Source organism: Orcinus orca, chromosome 3 (genome assembly GCF_937001465.1).
Source record: "Orcinus orca chromosome 3, mOrcOrc1.1, whole genome shotgun sequence".
Taxonomy (NCBI): Eukaryota; Metazoa; Chordata; class Mammalia; order Artiodactyla; family Delphinidae; genus Orcinus; species Orcinus orca.
In genome coordinates, this window is record NC_064561.1 from 62731415 (window position 1) to 62751327 (window position 19913).

General features: G+C 37.9%; 1 protein-coding gene across 6 annotated transcripts in view; it reads right to left on the reverse strand.

Annotated features, from left to right (window-relative positions):
- Positions 1-18596, reverse strand: part of RBM27 (RNA binding motif protein 27) — a 67115-nt gene extending 48519 nt beyond the window's left edge. For 3 of the 6 annotated variants that reach the window (XM_033406857.2, XM_033406856.2, XM_033406855.2), the window contains exons 1-3: positions 18342-18595; positions 7018-7136; positions 4639-4763 (exon numbers count right to left, since the gene is read on the reverse strand). In XM_033406857.2, the coding sequence (XP_033262748.2) occupies positions 4639-4763; positions 7018-7136; positions 18342-18400 (303 nt within the window). In that variant the 5' untranslated portion in view covers positions 18401-18595. Of the gene's footprint in view, positions 1-4638; positions 4764-7017; positions 7137-18341 lie in introns of all 6 variants that reach the window. The other 3 variants (XM_033406858.2, XM_004280400.3, XM_033406859.2) reach the window with 2 other exon arrangements.
- Between the last annotated feature and the right edge of the window lie 1317 nt (positions 18597-19913).

A 19913-nucleotide genomic window follows, 5' to 3' on the forward strand; every position in this document is an offset into this window, starting at 1 on the left:
ACTGCTACGAAGAGTAGCCGCCGTGCGACACAACTAGAGAAAGCCCGTGAGCAGCAACAAAGACCCAACCCAGCCAAAAATAAATAAAATAAAAATAAATAAATTTTTTTTAAAAAAAGAAAGAATACTTGAGGGCTTTAAAGATATAACCTTTTAGAGATACCTGCTAAGTATTTACAGATGAAATAATATGATGTCAGGAATTTGTTTAAAAATAATTTAAGAGGATCGAAAGTAGTTGAAGGTACAGAAAAAGACTGCCCATGGATCTATAATTATTGAAGAGGAAATGAGGGCTTCATGGGGACTCATTACATTTTGCCTTCTTTCAAGCATTTTCATAATAAAAATTTTTTATATAAGTTAAACAAAAATAATCTGTATTCTTTTCTATTTTAAATAAAATTTCCAGAACTTCCTGAGGTAAGGATATGTTTTTCCACAATTATGTAAAACTTTTACTCTGAAATGAGTTACACGGCACTAAACTGTCATATTTTTCTTGAACTAATATGAAGTATATGTAAAGACTTCATACTCCAAAACCTCTTACCTACTTTGAGCCTAGTATTCTAAGAATATGAAAAGTAAATTTCTTTATGGAATGAGATTATGACCAGACATGCTAATTTTAAAAGTTTTTCTTCTATGTTGTCCACCTGACTTAAATTCTTCTACCTCACATCTTCTTTTAGAAGTCTGATCATTACACACATATTTAAGACTTTTTAATTATTTATTATCTTCGTCTATCAGGGCTATACAAGTCTGAAAGCCTCCATTCCACTGGACCATTTTAGATATAAAAGTATACTAAGCAGGTATGTGGATGAGGCAGGATTGGCCCTGGATTGATGAGCTGCTGGGGTGATGAATACTGGGAATTCATTAAATTATTCTGTCTCCTTTTGATGTGTACCGAAAAGTCTCTAAAACAGGGTTGTTTTTTTTTTTAATTAAGTGAAATAAAGGTACTTTCAGAAAAACCAAACAGGGGAAAAACTGTGCCAGAGGCTCTCATATTTCCAGTCATAAATCCATGCAGTGGGTCTAAGAAAAACTGCCTTCTAACGTTTCAGATGATTGTGATATACTGTGAATAAGGAATTATAATATCAAAGATCCACTATTTTCATGATTATTCTTTTGTATGTTCATGAACTCAGACAGACAGGGTAAAGGGTTTGATGACAGCTAATTATAACCACAGCAAATTCAGAAGTGATTTTCCAAATGCAGATAGAACACACTGTGCTTCATAAATTATGGCACATATATACCAAGTGTTTTTCCAGCCCCAGGATGAGTTGTGCCAATGATCCAACTTCTCTCACCCGGTTCCCTGTGTGACCAGTAGTTTTATTTTAAAACTGATGGTACCGTGTAGCTGGGGACCAAGGGAGAAAGTTAAAACAGCTAGTCCTCAGAGTTGCTCCCGTGCTCAGAGCAACTGCATCAACTGAGCACAGACCAGAAAAAGAGATAATTAGCCAAAGACAGTGCTACCTCAAATCCCCTTCCTTCAATGTTATCTAACAATTACTGTAAACTATTATATTTACACACTATTCTACAAGCTATTATTTGTTAGTAATGACAATTAAGTTACGTATAAAAGCTTAGAAAATGGGGAAAATGCCAGACAGCATCATTTGGGGTAGTTATACATATACAGAAGCTGAAATCCATTTTTCATAATTTTCAAAATTAGAATTTACTACAAAGATACAAAATGAAATAGTGCAACAATTTGGTTTTTTTAAATTGTTCTTTCAAAACTCAAAATAATGCAATTTTTCTCATATTCAAATGAGCTGTCTTTCAAACAGACACTTCCAATCCACTGACCTTCAATGACTGTAAAAAAGGACATACGCTGCAAAAATTTTAACTTATTATAAAAAGATTTAACATATACCTTTTTTTAAGTTCCCTGACCAGGGATTGAACCCACACCCTCGGCAGTGAAAGCACGGAGTCCTAACCACTGGGGAGCCAGGAATTCCCTAACCTATACCTTAAACCAAAAATTATACACTATCAAGTATGGAAGTAAAGTTTCTTCCTATTTCCATTACTTGAAGAAACATACTGGGAGCCCCTTCTTTTTTTTTCTTTTTTAATTGATGTATAGTTGATTCATAATGTTGTGTTAATTAGTGCTGTATAGCAAAGTGACTCAGTTATACATATATATATATTCTTTTTTTAATATTCTTTTCCATTATGGTTTATAATAGGATATTGAGTATAATTCCCTGTGCTATACGGTAGGGCCTTGTTGTTTATCCATTCTATATATACAAGCTTACATCTGCTACCCCCAACCTCCCAATCTACCCCCCCAGCCCCCTTCCCCTTTGCAACCACCAGTCTGTTCTCATGTCCATGATGCTGTTGCTGTTTCATAGATAGGTTCATTTGTGCCATATTTTAGATTCCACATATAAGTGATATCATACGGTACTTGTCTCTCTTTCTGACTTACTTCACTTAGTATGATAATCTCTAGCTGCATTGCCCCTTCTATTTTAAAAAGACTTTACGAGACAACTAGAGAGCATGAGCCAAAAACAAAAAAGTGACAGTAATCTCAAGTGATCTTTTTTAATTTTTTTGCGGTATGAGGGCCTCTCGCTGTTGTGGCCTCTCCTGCTGCAGAGCACAGGCTCTGGACGCGCAGGATCAGCAGCCATGGCTCACGGGCCCAGCCGCTCCGCGGCATGTGGGATCCTCCCGGACCAGGTCACGAACCCGTGTCCCCTGCATCGGCAGGCGGACTCTCAACCACTGCACCACCAGGGAAGCCCAAGTGATCTTAATTAAGTATAGCTACATTTTGTTTTCTTTTAATGTTGGATCAGTTCAATCAAGCTAGCATTTAAAACTGTATCAAAGAGACTTCCCTGGTGGTCCAGTGGATAAGCCTCTACGCTTCCACTGCAGAGGGCACGGGTCCAATCCCTGGTCTGGTAAACTAAGATCCCGCGTGTTGCATGGTGTAGCCATAAAAAAAAAAAAAAAAAAAAAAAAGAGGATAAAAATGTATCAGAAATGACAACTAAATGCAACATGTGATCTTCAGAATGAATCCTGTACTGGAGAGAAAAACAAACATGCTATAAAAAAGAGACTCTGTTGGGTCGATTGACAAAACTGGAAAACAGTAGAAGAAGACAGTAGATTAAAGTGTTTTATTGATGTTAGGGGACTTCCCTGGTGGTCCAGTAGCTAAGACTCCATGCTCCCAATGCAGGGGGCCTGGGTTCAATCCCTGGTCAGGGAACTAGATCCTGGATGCCACAACTAAGAGTTCGCATGCCGCAACAAAAAGATCCCACAAGCCACAATGAAGATCCTGCATGCCGCAATTAAGACCCAGTGCAGCCAAATAAATAAATAAATATTTTTTTAGAAGTGTTTTATAGGTGTTAAACTTACTGAAACTGATAACGGTACTAAAGCCATCTAAGAGAATATCCTTATTCTTATGAAATACACAGAGTATTTGGGGATCAAGGGTCATGATGTATCTGACTTACCCCCAAATAATTCAGAAAAAATAGTTCTGGGTGAGGATATATAAAGAGAGCAAACAGGGCAAATCTTCAATAGATGAATCCAGGTAGATGACAAACAGGTGTTTTGGGTAGTATTCTTTTAATTTTTCGGTTTAAAATTATTCCCAAATAAAAAGTTTATTAAATAGTTATAACAAAAACAAAAGTTGGGAAATACCTCTATATAATAACCAACATTTATGTGCCAGGCACTGGACTAGGGTGTGGGGGGGGGTGTATAAATCTCATTTAATCCTCAATGAGATAAGTACTACTATGATCATCATTTTGCTGATGTGAAAATGAAACAAAGAATAACTTATTTTAAAGCTACTATTTTAATTCATACAGCCTAATTTTGGAGCCCATATTCTCATCATGTAATACTAAATACTATGACATCTATATAAAAAAAGAATTACAAATGAACTCCGTAAAATTTCCTCCTTGGTTCAAACAATTAGACTACCATCTAAATCATGTTTTTATACTTCAACACTGTAAAAACATTTATTTTCCTTTTCTTTCCTATGTTGAAAGTGATGTTTATAATTCCATTAACTAAAAAAAACTATATGGTTAAAAAAGAAGAAATGGTTTCTCTTCACATGAAAATGATGTAATGATTTCTCTTGAGGGTTCATTAATACTTTACTTTCAGTCAAGCCTATTTTTTTTTTTTAATTTTATTATTTTTTTTGGCTGCGTTGGGTCTTTGTTGCTACGCAGGCTCTCTCTACTTGCAGTGAGCGGGGGCTACTCTTCGTTGCGGTGTTTCTCATTGAGGTAGTCAAGCCTATTTTTAACCAAGTTTTCTTTTTCTAAAAGTCACTGGAAAAGATTTCCCTGAACTCCTCAATATTACTAAAATATTTCTTGTAACACTAAACAAGCTATCTGAAATTCTTCCAACTCCTCAAGTCCAAGGAACTAAGAAGCCCTGATAAAGAATCTGCACTATGCCCAAAACCCAGAAACTTCCATCAAGAGAGCTCTAAAGAGGCCAACTACCAGCTAAGAATGATACTGGTAATAAGATCTAAGAAGCGCCCACAGGCAAAAGAAAACTCTGCATTACCTCTTCTTTAACTTCTTCTTTTTCTTGGACTGGTGGTTTTGGCTCAGGCTTAACTGGTTCCAAAGGTGGAAGGTAGTTCTTAGTATAGAGACTTTCAAATAGTTTATCCACAAAACCTGAAGTCTCTAGGAGAAGAAATAATATGTGTTACACAAACAAACACCAAAAGTTTGACAACACTATTGGCAAAGCTGAGGAAAGTGGGACACCTCATACGCTGCTGGTGGAACTAAAAATGAGCCTAACCCTTATGGGGGAGAACCCCTCTTCTGGGTTTTAAAACCCTTTGAACATACTTGCACATGTACAGAATGTTTTATATGCAAGATTGCTTGTTTGAGTATGTAAAAGATTGGATACAACCCAAATGTCCATGAATAAGAGACTATTTAATAAATTATATGACAACTGAACAGAACAGAGTGGCTATAAAAAGAATGCGTACTGATAATATCAACTCTCAAAGATATGATTAAATATTTTATCTATTTATATTTGCATTAAAAAAAACCCTGAAAGGACATAAAAATGACAAGTTGTGCACTGGAGGTGGGAAGGGAGCAGATGAGGTGAGAGAGACTTTTCATAGCATATCATTATATTGTTAGATTAAATGTACTGCCTACTCAAAAATTTAATTAAAAATATTTTTAACTCAGTTGAAAAATAAACTTTGATATGAGAAGTGATATGAAAATATCATTTTGTGTTTTACTTAAGGGATGCTCTATTTTATAACTCTTCAGACTAATTGAATGGGGAGGAACAGATGAATTTATTACAAGTTAAATGTCAAAATATTTATATTATGTTATTCAAACCAAAGTTAAATCACTTTCATTGGTCCTACCCCTCAGGAACAGCTAAAGAGCATATCAGAAGTACAACACAGACTCTGCTTACACTGCAACTATTATACATTTTACATAAATAGCTATTTCTAAAATGTCAAATTAATTTTTCTTCAGAAAAGCATCTTTTCATAAACTTTTTTATGCTATTAATTTGTGCAGTAAGCATTTTCCATGATTATAAAATTGTGAGCTCTTGTTACACATAACTTTAAGACAAATTAATCAGACCGTTCAAAAGTCTTCATGTTCAGAAGACCTTCTTCATATGCTTCTGTATTTCTAAAGCATTTTTTAAAACATGTACTACTTTTGTAATTTAAAAGACATATATTATTACTATCTTTAATTAAAACTAAGTAATATAAATTAATACATTTAGAAAAGAAAATACTCATCGGTACTGGAAGAATCCTGTGTTAGATTTATTATGTATAAAAAGCCTTAAAAATGCCCCCCAAAATATGTAATCCTGTGTTTTAGATTGAGAAGCCATATTTACTATCTTTTCTTTCTCAGTAAATATTTGAGTTAAAGGGTATCGTCTCATCACCAACAGCTAGATCAACTAGTAAGTATGAATTATCCACATTCCTGTTTGTCCATTCAACAATATTTACTGAGTATCTTCTACATGCCAAGCCTGTAGGTTCTGAGTCACCAATCTCAACAAATGGAAAGACAAAGGGGAGGTGGGGAAAGAGATACACATAGATAAACAGACAAATAAACATATAACATGACAAGGAGTAACAAGTGCCATGAAAAAAAAAATAAATAAAGCAAGGCTGGGAAGAAGAGAGAGTGATTAGGGGTATGGGGTATACTATATTGTATACAGGATGCTCAGGGGAAACCACTAGAGAAGATGACATTTGAGAAGAGACCAGAAACCATAAGAAACCATGTTTCAAGCAAGGGTAAACAGTGTTCAAAAGCCCTGAGCTGGGAACATGTCTGCCATGCTGAAAAAACAGCAAGGTAGTCAATGTGGCTAGAATAGAAAAAGTGAGGGGGAATGGTAGGAGATGAGGTCAGAGAAGCAGCAGGGAGGCCCCTAGTAAGCTCCGCAGACTACGGACAAGACTTTGATAAGATGATGAAGTTAAAGACACAAAGAGAAGAGGATCATGCCCATTTCTTCTTGGATATCAAGAAGCCCCGGCCAGGAAGAAGAAAAACAGATACCTTCATTGTCCTAATAAACAGTAAGAATAAGCAACTTCATTATCCTTAAATTGCTACCCCTCAACCATCAACCAGGCTCTACCACAAGCTGCAAGGGATTCATTCACCTAAAAAGCACTTGAGTTACCACTGCCTCAATACAGGAGAAGCAGAGAAGGAAAGGGAAAAAAAGTTTTGCCAAAATACACAATAAATAATTAAGCATGAATAGGTATATTCAAGTATTTAAAGGACCCTGACCAATTTCCTTCCTTTCAAGCTTTATCTTCAAGATTTTATCAGGAAGTTTTAAATTTAAAATCTTTACTTAAATACTTGGTTGAAGGCCTATAATAATTACCTTTTTGTAAAAATACGTCAAGTTGATCGGCACAAAAGGCTTTCAATTCTTTCTCAGGTTTGTCCTTCTTGACCAGTGCTACAACATAGTTGGCTAAGGCTGATGGGTCAGCATCACATCTAGTTAAACAAAGAGAAAACAAAAATTTTTAAACATTTTTTCAAACACTGATGTCATTAATGAAGTCACCCCTATCTTAGAAAGCTTCAAGCCAAAAACTTTATTTTAAAAAGTGACTGCAAACAAAGGCGACTATTTTAACAAAGAGCATATATATAGTACAAGTAAGTTTTTCTTTTTCTGCTTATTCTTATAAAATAATTTGTCTCCTATTTTCAATGTTCTAATCATACTCAGAATTTTGGACCAAATCTACATTTATTTGCTCTCAGTGGTAATAGGGAAAGAGTGGCAACGGACCCTTAAGTTGCAGCTTGACTCCCAGCCTGCAGAAGCACTATCAGTATCCTCAGGAACTATTGGTTCCACATGATCAATGAGGAAGAAGCAGGGAAAGTGTGATGCGACAGCTTTCCCCATTCCCTATAACCCCAAGCACCAACATCTAAAAATGGCAATCAATTTCCACTACTAATCTTCTCAGTGAGTATCTTAAGGATCTTTTTAAGATAAAAAGTGAGAACACAAGAAGGATGTCACTTTAAATTTTATTGGCAAACACTTCAGCAGCTATAAGCAAGAAAGAAAAGATCTGGGAGAACAGAAAGGACAAGAGAAGTGGTGAAAGGGCAGCAGAGATAACCTTTGTCTACATCACTTTTTCTTTTTTTTCTAGTCAGTAGTAGTAACCTGACTTTGACATTCAAAATTATCTCCTATGCCAGGGCAGCACATGATCCTTGAGTAGCAATTTGCCAGACTTAATATTTTATATATATTACATGAAATAGAAAGTTTCCATTTTATAAAAAATATTTAGGGCTTCCCTGGTGGCGCAGTGGTTGAGAGTCCGCCTGCCGATGCAGGGGACACGGGTTCGTGCCCCAGTCCGGGAAGACCCCACATGCCGCAGAGTGGCTGGGCCCATGAGCCGTGGCCGCTGAGCCTGCGCTCCACAATGGGAGAGGCCACAACAGTGAGGGGCCCGCGTACCGCAAAAAAAAAAAAAAAAAAAAAAAAAATTATACACACACTTATATATTTATATTCTATTTTCCCCATAAATGTACACTTAAGTAACATATCCTTTGTGGCTTCACAGCACTGTTGTGAAGGTAAAATGAAAAAATTCAGAATGACAGTAAATAAAATCATTATGCAAGCAAAGTGATCATATCCCTATAATACACTATTCAAATCTAACTAATCTTATTCTATAATCCTTGGGCCTCTACCATCAATCAGAAAGTTAAAAAGTTTCAGTTCAAGGTATCAATCACATTTCCAATAACTTTATGAGATTACTAAATAAAAAACAAGCACCAGCACCCTTACTTCCTTTCTAGTGTAATGTACTTTTAAAATTAATAATTCCAATAAAATAGCAGACTTTTTCATTGTCAATATTAACACTGTTTCAGGCAAGGCTGGTTCTTTAAATATCCATGCTCATTTATGTACCAAATTCTAAGAGAGCAAATTGCAATTTTGTCAATTTTACAAAACTCAAAACTATAAAAAAAAAAAGATGGGCAAAGGTCAAAGTGCACTAGGAGTATAAGTACACAGATGATGAGCTACATGTTAATTAAAAGAAAGCTGGAATTTTTAAGTAAAAACTATTACATTTTGGAGAATTATGAACAGATTACCTTAGTAAATCCAACTGCTAAATTCTAAAATGGATATATAGCATTTCCACTTTCAAAAAATGTTACCCGGGCTTCCCTGGTGGCACAGTGGTTGAGAGTCCACCTGCCGATGCAGGGGACACGGGTTCGTGCCCCGGTCCTGGAAGATCCCACATGCTGCGGAGCAGCTAGGCCAGTGAGCCATGGCCACTGAGCCTGCGTGTCTGGAGCCTGTGCTCCGCAACGGGAGAGGCCACAACGGTGAGAGGCCCGTGTACCACAAAAAAAAAAAAAAAATGTTGCCCATGCCATGCCAACCTTGGCACCTCCATAAACACCTTAAAATAGAGATGTGTAGATAGACTTCATTTCACTCCTGAGGACAGTAAGACCTTTGATCAGTATAGTTCTAATCAACATTCAAATGGAGGAGAGGAAAAAGAAATTACATCTCTACCTTTACTTAGAAAGTTCAGATCCTGGATAAGGAAGATATTCTAAACACAGAGAGAAAGGATTTTTTTAAATAAGTAAGAATGGAAGAAAAGAAGCAATGTTATTTTCCCCAATGTTATAGGGACCTTCAAGGAGTCTCACGACCTAACAGGTATTAACACTGGGTAAGGATATAAAGTATCTAGTGAGAAACAGGCAAAACTCAGATTACTGGATATATGAGGTGAGTTAAACAAACCCAGATATCTTATACATATATTTAGTATTCAGACTCTGAAAAACAAACGCAGAGTTAGGCTGCTTCTGATGAAATACTTCTTGATGTGACAGTGTTAAAACTCAAGATGGGGGACTTCCCTGGTGGTGTAGTCATTAAGAGTCCGCCTGCCAATGAAGGGGACACGGGTTCGAGCCCTGGTCCGGGAGGATCCCACATGCCGCGGAGCAAACGAGCCCGTGCACCACAACTACTGAGCCTGCGCTCTAGAGCCCGCGCTCTGCACCAAGAGAAGCCACCACAATGGGAAGGAAGCCCGTGCACCACAACTAGAGAAGGCCTGCGCATAGCCAAAAAACCTCAAGATGAATAGTTACAAGAAGGTACAAAAGTAGAAAAACACTAGACACCAAGAAAAAAGAGTGATCACAGATTCTAAATATTTGTTTAATGTGAGTGAACGACTGTTAATAACTGATAGTTAGAATTCTGCACCAAATACAAAAGCATGTTTACAGACAAAGGAATGGGACCATTTAAATTTAACAGCTCCTAATATGTATCCATAAATGCACTGTGAAGGAAATTGCCAGTCTGAAATAATGAGTCATGTTGAAACTTAAATACATTAGGGAGTTTTTTGCTGTAATTTTCTATACCTTTATGATTGCTCTTATTTATTCTTTCATCACCACTTACCATATAATCTTTAAAAACTGACAATTACAATACAGTAGCAGCTATGGTACCAATACTAATAGTAGCCCAACAAGACTTCCAGAAGTGTGTCACAAAAATCTGAGCATGGTTAAGATCCTTGATAGGATCAAATGCAGGGCCACTTCCTACTTCTCTTACACAAAAAGCACTACCCAAGAAGAGTATTTAAAACCTTTTAGCTCTTCATTTGTAACCAAAACTTATGGAAATTCATTTCTGTTTAACTACAGGGACAAGTACATTTTGGAAAGAAAGACATTTTAAAATTCTGGAGCCATGGCTATGTTAAATACACACGTTTCTAGACAAAAAGGGGCTTCCATTATAACAAAGAGATTAGAAAAGGTAATAATATCCACCTAAAATTACTATTCTACTATAGTCTTTAAAAGACCCTAACAGCATAATCAATCAATTATTATTCATTTTATAGATACCTAAATCTGTAAATATGTAAAGACAAATCATGTGATCCATTCAAGAGCAGGCAGACAGCTTACCTGTGGAACTAAAACTCAGCTGCAATTCCATGCAAGTAAAATCTATCACAGCATATACATTTTACTAATGTTTATCTGCACAACAAATTAATGTGTTATAAGTCTCAACCAATAATCACCTTTCAGTTAAAATAAAGAACCAACAAAAGAAATTTCCTAAGTTTAATGGAAGTTACAAATGAGGATTCCTTAAAATTCACATCTTGCATAATAATGTCCTAAGAACGTTTCAATTATCTATCTTTTAATTTAAAAAATAAAAATTGACTAGAATTAATTTTTATTAGGGGAAGTGAACAGAAATATTGTCCTAAAAATCTCTTATCTGTAAAAACCTCAAATTTGTCTTTTTCCTTCTAAATGAAATCTCCATTGCAGGTTCTGACACATCTACTGAGCTAGCACCTCAGCTTTACAGATTTAGACATATACCCAATCCCAAGGACAAAGAGTAAAGGTTCTCCCTTACCTTAAGCCCCAAGCCAAGAAACACCACTAACCACTTTAGGAAAAAGCCAAGGCTACCTAAAACTCGTCCATTTTCAGAAAAATCTACTACATGTTTCTGAATGTGTGCTGTTTTACGTTCTACCTCAGTGTGATTTTTGTTTCAGAGGTGAGACAACTAATGACTACGCTACTGGGCCGCAGGAAAAAAACCTGATCCTAACGTGTATCAAAAGCCATTAAAAATGTTCATACTTAGGACTTCCCTGGTGGTGCAGTGGTTAAGAACCCGCCTGCCAATGCAGGGAACATGGGTTCGAGCTCTGGTCTGGGAAGATGCCACATGCCGCGGAGCAACTAAGCCCACGTGCCACAACTACTGAAGCCTGCATGCCTAGAGCCTGTGCTCCGCAACAAGAGAAGTGCCCGCTCGCTGCAACCAGAGAAAGCCCACGCGCAGCAACGAAGACCCAACGCAGCCAAAAATAAAGAAATTAATTAATTAATTTTAAAAAAATGTCCATACTCTTTTGACTAGTAGTTGTACTTATGGGAAACAAACCTCAGGAAATAAAGCCAAACGTAGAAAATTTTATGGGTACCTAAGAGACACTAAATACATATACATGTATTATATAAAAACAGTATTATTTTTAACAGAAAAAGTAAAGTCAAAGTAACCACTCTTATTGTTGAATGTTTATGAAACATTAGGCATCCAAAGTGGTTATAGAAACAATACACAAATATTAAAATGCTAACGTCAACTGGAGAAATCAAGATAAAAAATTTTACATTTGAGGGACTTCCCTGGTGGTCCAGTGGTAAAGAATCCGCCTCCCAATGCAGAGGATGCGAGTTCAATCCCTGGTCAGGGAACTAAGATCCCACATGCCACAGGGCAACTAAGCCCGCTCACCACAACTACTGAGCTCGTGCACCTCAACTAGAGAGCCCATGTGCCCTGGAGCCTGCGCACTACAACCAGAGACAAGCCCGCGTGCCACAAAGAAGAGCCCACGTGCCACAGCAAAGACCTGATGCAGCCAAAAATAAAAAAATTTTAGGGCTTCCCTGGTGGCGCAGTGGTTGAGAGTCCACCTGTCGATGCAGAGGACGCGGGTTCGTGCCCCGGTCTGGAGGGATCCCGCGTGCCGCGGAGCGGCTGGGCCCGTGAGCCATGGCCGCTGAGCCCGCGCATCCGGAGCCTGTGCTCCGCAACGGGAGAGGCCATAACAGTGAGAGGCCCGCGTACTGCAAAAAAAAAAAAAAAAAAAGAAAGAAAGAAAAAAATTTTACATTTGAGTCTAATTACAGCTACATGAAAGTTCATACACAGAAGAGAAACTAGAAATAAATATATACAAATAATTTTATCCTCTTCTGTCCCTTCTACATTTTCTGTAACGTAATGCTTTTATTTCTACTTATAAAAAAGTAAAAAAACAGGAAGTCTGACACTGAGATCTATGTTCAGAATATTCCTTTGATAAGAAAGTACTGGAAAAATAAGTAAAATCTGAGTTGATTTTATCAGAGTATAAGTGAATAAATAACTATTAATTTCTAAGAACCTGTTAACTCATATTAAGAAACACAAATATTGGTACTTCTACTTCTTTTCAAATGAAAGCTTTCATACTCCCCTTCATTAATTAGGGGCTTTCATAAATGAATATGATGTAAAAGAAAATATCCCTAGATTTATCTGGAGGGGAAAATATATGACTCTCAGTTGTATCTCATTGTGATACTTGGACTATGGCTCCTAGTGCAGTAGCCCCCAGCTAAGCACACCCAGAAAATTAGACTACTAAAACAAAATCTTACTTTTCTAATTGTGACCAACCTAAATATACATATAAGGACATTGATTCATTTAAACATTTACTGAGTCTTAACAAAATGCCAAGCATCTTGCTGGGTAATGGAATTACTTTGAGCAAGACAGACCTTGCCCTGCAGTCACAGGCTAAGAGATGGAAATGAAAACAAATAATTATAGTACAAAATATCAAATGCTTTAAAAAAAGAGATTAATAATGAAGTAACAACACTGTGAGAGGATGAGACAAGGCAGTGGTAGGAAACATAAGGCTATAAAAGCAATATATGGCTTCTAGCCTACAACAATTGGGCCAGGGAGAATGAAGTCAGAAATATTTAGGAGGCGGACCAAAGGACATAAGAACAAATACCTTCCTAACTTAGTATACTATAACTTGCCAAGAAGTCTTCCGGTCAAAATAAGTCTCTTTCTGTGAAATAGTGAACGGCCTCCTTAAACAAGTCCCACAGGACTTTAGAGGCACACTATTTCTATAAAGCCACTACATATATTTCAGAAAATTATCACTACTTTTTGATCTTAAGAACATATTTACAAAATACTCATTTTACCCTTGTAGTTTATTTATCAGGGAGATGTGATCTAACAGCTGCTACATGGTGATTTTTCTTCCCATCTGAACAACTGCAGAGATTACTAGTCAGAGTTAACTTGATAAGGACTGCAAACCTATAAGCAGCATGTAAACTTTAGAGTTCAACCCAAGTATACACCCGCTGACCACGGAGTCATAAAATGACCTAAATGAACCTTATTGCTGCCTTTTCCATCATACTCAGAAATGAAACAGTCAATCTCCTGGTGCATTTTTTTTACAAAGACCTGAACTCACAGAAACTGCATACCAAGTCCTTTCCCTAGCAATTCTTGTCCCTACCTATAGGGCCTGTAAGGAGAATCTAACCCTGTCATGCACTAGACTGATTACTTTGTAAGAGGTAGCAGCGCTTAACATTAGTAAGTAAAATATTTTTGCAAAAAGAGTTCAACATATTTTCACATTTCAAAAACCATAAAATTTCATTTATATTTAATGATTCTGAGGTACACAAAGCACTTTTTATAGCCTGCATCATAATACTCATATTAACTCTGTTTAATACAGGAAGGTTAGACAATCTCTCCAAAGTCAAACAGTGAATCACATATAGAACTAGAAGCTAAATGCCCTAAGTCACATAATGATGCTCTACTAAAATAGATACATGATAGATAAATAGATGGATACAACTGTCTAAAAATATTACAAACCCCATCACTCTTTTTAAAACATATTATCAGGACAATTTTTTGTTATTCATAGCTTTTTTTCTTCCAGTTTTATTGAGATATAATTGACATACAGAACTATATACATCTGAAGTGTACAGCATTAATGATTTGATTTACATACATGAAATGATTACCACAATAAATTTAGTGAACATGATCTCATATAGACACAAAATAAAAGAAAAAATACACATTTTTTCCTTGAGATGAGAAGTCAGGATTTACTCTCAACTTTCATATGTAACGCAGCAGTATTAATTATATTAGTCATGCTTCACTTCCCTAGTACTTATACATCTTATACCTGGAAGTTTGTGCCTTTTGACTATCTTCAATTCCCCTCCCGCCACCCCCCACCTCTGGTAACCACAAATCTGATCTCTTTTTGTATGAGTTTGTCTGTTTGTTTTTGAAGTAAAATTGACCTACAACACTTATGTTAGTTCCTGGTGCACAACATAGTGATTCAATATTTCTATACATTACAAAATGACCATCACAAGACAAATTTTTACAATAAGCCTAACAAGCAGCAGTAAATTAGATGTATTGGTACGTATTTAACGTATGTAATATAAATAACTTAAAACATTCCTCATTAAAGACAGCATTTTTGGTAGAAACGCATGTTTGTTGTTGAAAACTGCTTGCCTGAACATTTCCTAAACTTGTAGAAATTTCTCTAGTGATTGATTTATCCCCAAGGTTTACTTAGACCCTTACCTTTAAGGAGTCCAAATACTTAAAATGAGCAATTATTTCTAATATAAAGAAACCCAACATGTCCTACTTAAGCATAAGTCTCTACACAGTCTCTATAACTAGGATACCTAGGAGGTTTTGAAAGTGAAGAAAGATGAGGACCCCAAAGAAGATCTGTGAGTTCAGTCTGTTCATGCAGTGGTAGGAAGAGACAAACTCCTTGACTAAGATGGTTTCTCTCCCCTTTACTACACTGCCAACAAAAATGGTACTGGGTTTCTCATAGCCAGTTAAGGAGTCATTTCTTCTAGGCTTCCTCCTTCTGATTTTCCTCTAGTAAAGTAATAGATATGTCCCACACCTACAAAAGGAGTGGAACGAAACAGATAAGCTCTAACAGCATGAGATTTCTTATTTGTCTACAGGGAATAATCACATACAAACTGGACTGGCTTAGTAATATCCTGTTACGTGCCTTCGTTTCACTATGACGAGGTGGACCATGCTTAAAAATCCCTAAAAATCAAAAACTTTTATAAATTTAGTTAACTTTTTTTTCTTTTTTTGGTCACCCGTGTGGCTTGTAGGATCTTAGTTCCCAGACCAGGGATTGAAGCTGGGCCCATGACAGCGAAAGCTCAGAATCCTAACCACTGGACCGCCAGGGAACTCCCTAAATTGAGTTAACTTCAAATTAAGCTAAATAAGAAAGTGCAATAGGAAATGATGTACACAGCTACAGTATGATTCCAACATATCCACTGCAACTACATTATATGAAAGCCTAACAACTGCTCTGAAATGCTATGTTGTAGCAACATGCCAATCTCCTATGAAAATTTTCTTGAATCTGGAATATGCAAAAAGTAAATTTACAAATACAACCCACTTTAGCATATCATTTATTACATTTTAGGATGTCTAAACGAAAAATAATCTCCCATGACAACATACTAAGAATGAAAATATACGTGACCTCGGCATTTGCATTTACTATTTCTTATTAACACCTTCATCCAAAATCATTACTTATCTGAGTTAAAAATAAGTATTTTAATTTTGTAGTTCTAGGAAAATCATTTGTATTATTAAAGTCTAAGCAGTGACTTTAGATCTTTTTTAACCCTAAAAAAGTAACAAAATTTTTATTAAAAGATGCATGATGTGAGCTTTAAGTTGAACATATAACTCAAAACAAATGGGGAAACTAAACAGAAATAATCATTTCAAAAGATAATTTTTACCCATGAAAATTACAGAATATCTATGAAAAAATCAGTGTAAATAGTCAAAAAAAACCCTAGTGAAAACACCCTTAGGAGGTTTAAGTTCCCACCCAAACTAAATTCTGACATTAAGAAAGAAACCAAAAAACATTACCCAGACCAAAACATTTCAGGGAACTTTAAAAAAAGATAGCAATTAACTATAATGTTAAAACTTGTCACCTTCTACCCAAAACATAAAGTACACATTTAATACTTTCAAAAGGATCTCTACCAAAAAACTAAAAACACAAAGGTAAACAATATTCCAATAGACCTTTTTCTATTTCTAGCCTCTTCCATATATGGTCAATTTCACTAAATCTACTTCATGATTTCCCACCTTCATTTCCATCTTTGTGCTCCAAGCTTGTTACTGTGTGTAGGGAAAGTATGATGAACACTCAAGAGGCCCATATTCTTCTATAAAACTTTCAAGGGTGTCCAGAAGTCCCTTTCACTTTAATCAGACCATCACTAATGTAAAACTCAGAGGCTCTTAGTGTACATTTATTCATACCTGTGCTCTACTCACACACTCCTCGTCCTCAGAAAGCAAATAAATATCATTTCAGACATCAAAATGCTCCTAATGCTGTCTCCCTTTCCCATTCTACTTCCTTCACAAGGCTGACACACTGGACTACAGATGAGTCTTCCTAAGTGTTACCATCCCAACCCAAGAAACCAAAACGGCAAAACAACAAAAGTTAGTTAACAGGGTTTCTCAGGAGGACAAGGAAACACACCAACAGGGAAGTAGCTGTCTCCCAACAGCCCCAACTTCACCATACCTCCACACCTCCCCAACTACCCCTTCTTTCTGCCTCTGCAAAAACTCAATTTTTCCACTAAAGTGATCTGATCTAATGAATCAAAGCCTACCCTTCTCTTCATCTACCCCTTTTCTTTCAGCCAGAAAGCCCTCCCCTCCACTAGGAGGATAAGTAAGAAGAAGTGACAAGGGGGCAGCAAATGATCCCTTCCCATGCCTTCCTTCCCGAGAGAGTGAGATAGCACCTCTCTCCAACCCTCCCTCCAGCTTTCCCTCTTTGCTCATGGAGATATGCTTCCGAGACTACCTGTGCCCCAGTGTCCCAAATAAGAACTTCACAACCCTGCCCCTTGAAAATGATTATAAAACCAACCAAAAGTTGATACTGCCGCTATTCCTTTCAAGGGTCCCAGCAATATTTCCACAACACTACCCAAAATATTTTTTAAAAAACAAGCCCCGCACCGATAATCCTACACCCCAATATCTTCAGTTGCCCTCTCAGGACTTACAAAACTCATTCTTCCTACTACCCCCCCCCCTTTTATCACTCCAATACCTGTATCCAAAAATCCCTAGAAGCTGCCGGTATACCCCTCCCAGCTCGTCCTCCAATAATATTAGATACCAGGGTAGTCCTTTCAACCACCAATCAAACTTACAAAAATCTCAATTTTCCCAATCCCTAATGGTATTTAAAAATCATCAGCTCTCCTGGCACTATCAACTCCTCAATAATAACATCCCTCAATAGGCTTATCAGGTTCCCAATAATTCCTAAAACATTTCGATGCCCACAAATCCCTTTCAACTACCCTATTTTAATTCAATACTCTTGAACCTTTAGAACTCAGTACTTGCTATACATCTCTCAATGTCCCTACTCTCCCTTTCTCCCCTCATGTTTTCAAAAGGTCCTCGATATTCTGCTTCTAGATCTTTTAGTCCCGTAATAATATTATTTGTAAAGCCCTTGATATCCTGATACTCCCTTCAAGATCCCGATATTCAAATTTTAAAATCCCTCGACAGCCCCGCTTTCTCCCTCAGTTCTCAAAGAGCAATGTTTTAAATTCCCTCACTTCCTTCAGCCCCTTTGAGCACCCCAATATTTACATTTAAAAAACCCTCGCAGTCCTCCCCGCACTCCTCCCCACCCCGGCCCCCCCAGCCACACCGCCTCTACGCCCCTGGCTCTCCCTCCCCCCCACCCTCACAATGGTGATAGTACTACAGAGAAGACGTCGCCGGGACCTCCCGACCGCGGCCCCTCCGCTCCGCCCTCCCCCACGCCGTTTCCCCTCCCCCCACACCCCCACGGGCCCCCAACGCCCACGTTCGCCAGCCCCGGCCCAGCCTGCCTCACTCACATCGGCTCCAATAACTTGGCCAGCCAGGACTTGAGGGCATCCACATCCTCTATGAGCATGGTGCAGGGAAGGCGGGCTCCGCCGCCGCTCCTGTTCGGGCCTGCCGCGGGTCGCCCCTCGCCGCCTCCTGACGCCTTCTTCACAGCTCTCAGTGCCCCAGCCCACCGGGCATCTTAGGAGACTTCAACCTACTCCCCCGGCCGGGGCCTAACAGGAACTAACCCAAGAGCCCTCACTCAACGTAGCACGACGGCACGAAAGGGCGGGAGACAGCGTCGAGTGGCGGGCGCGGGAACCAATAGGAGACAGAGGGGCCGTGCGCGCAAAGCCAATGAAAAGGCTCGTTCGCCCCGCCCGCCTGTCGTACCCAGTGGAGGAGGAGGGATTTAGCAAGGTAGGTAGAGAGCTTAAGTGAACTCCTGGTGCAAGATGGTATCTTGGAGAAGGTGCTGTGGCTCTTAAAGGGGCCGCGGCGCCTTTTTTTTTTTTTTTTTTAACCACGCCGCCGACCGCCGCGGAATACCGCTGTCTGCTGCTGGAAGTGCGTGGGGGAACCCGGCGAGACCCTCAGACTGGCTCCTTCCTCTCGTTTTTTCCTGGAAGCACACACTCGTGTCCCGAAATGACTCAGCTGTAGTAAATCTGCAACACAACGTGAAATACGTTCACGTTCGACATATCGTACAGAACGCAAAATTTTACTGTTTTTCCTCGTACACTCATTTTGCTCGGCACACATACCGGTATCTTTTGCTGCTGTGCTTAAATTATGCAAAATGCTATGGCAACCATGCCTTGGACTCCAATAATCGTCATTTTTAAAACGTGGCGCAACGGTTGTAAAAAGCTGAGGCCATTTCAATTTTACCAGTATTTTAAATATATTTTTTATTTAGGAAGAAAAAGGATTCCAATTTTTACAAAAATTCTCTCTTCATTGCCTATCTAAAATTCAGTGGGAGTTTAGTGCAGGGAGGATTTTCGTCAGAAAAAAAGTTTTTAAAAATAATTTTAAAAAAATTGAAATCACTGAAATAGACAGTTTAGTCTGTACTAGATGAAAAATCCCTTTTGGAGTTTTGAAATGACTGGCTTGGCACTGGTGTTAGAATGTTTATTTAACAACAAATACTGAGCACCTGCTATATACCAGCACTGTGTAAGGCGCTAGGATTCCAATGGTGAGCAAAACAGAGTCCCTCCTCTTAGAAAGCTGAACAGTATATGGGATAATGCATTATAATCATAACACTATGAAAAATACCTGATGAGCACACACCTCATGTAAAAGAGACGGGTCAACCCAAAATAAGCAGGCATGCTATATATATATGGAGCAGGTGTAGGCAAACTTTTTCTGTAAAGGGCTAGACAGCAAATATTTTTGGTTTTGTGGGCCATGAGGTCTCTGGCAACTACTCAACTCTGCCCTCTTGGCATGAAATAGGCCATAGGTAATATGTAAACAAACGATTATGGCAGTGTTCCAATAAAACTCGTATGAAAATTTCAATTTTAGAGAATTTTCGCAATATATCGTTCCCTTGATTTTTTTTTCAACTATTTAAATGT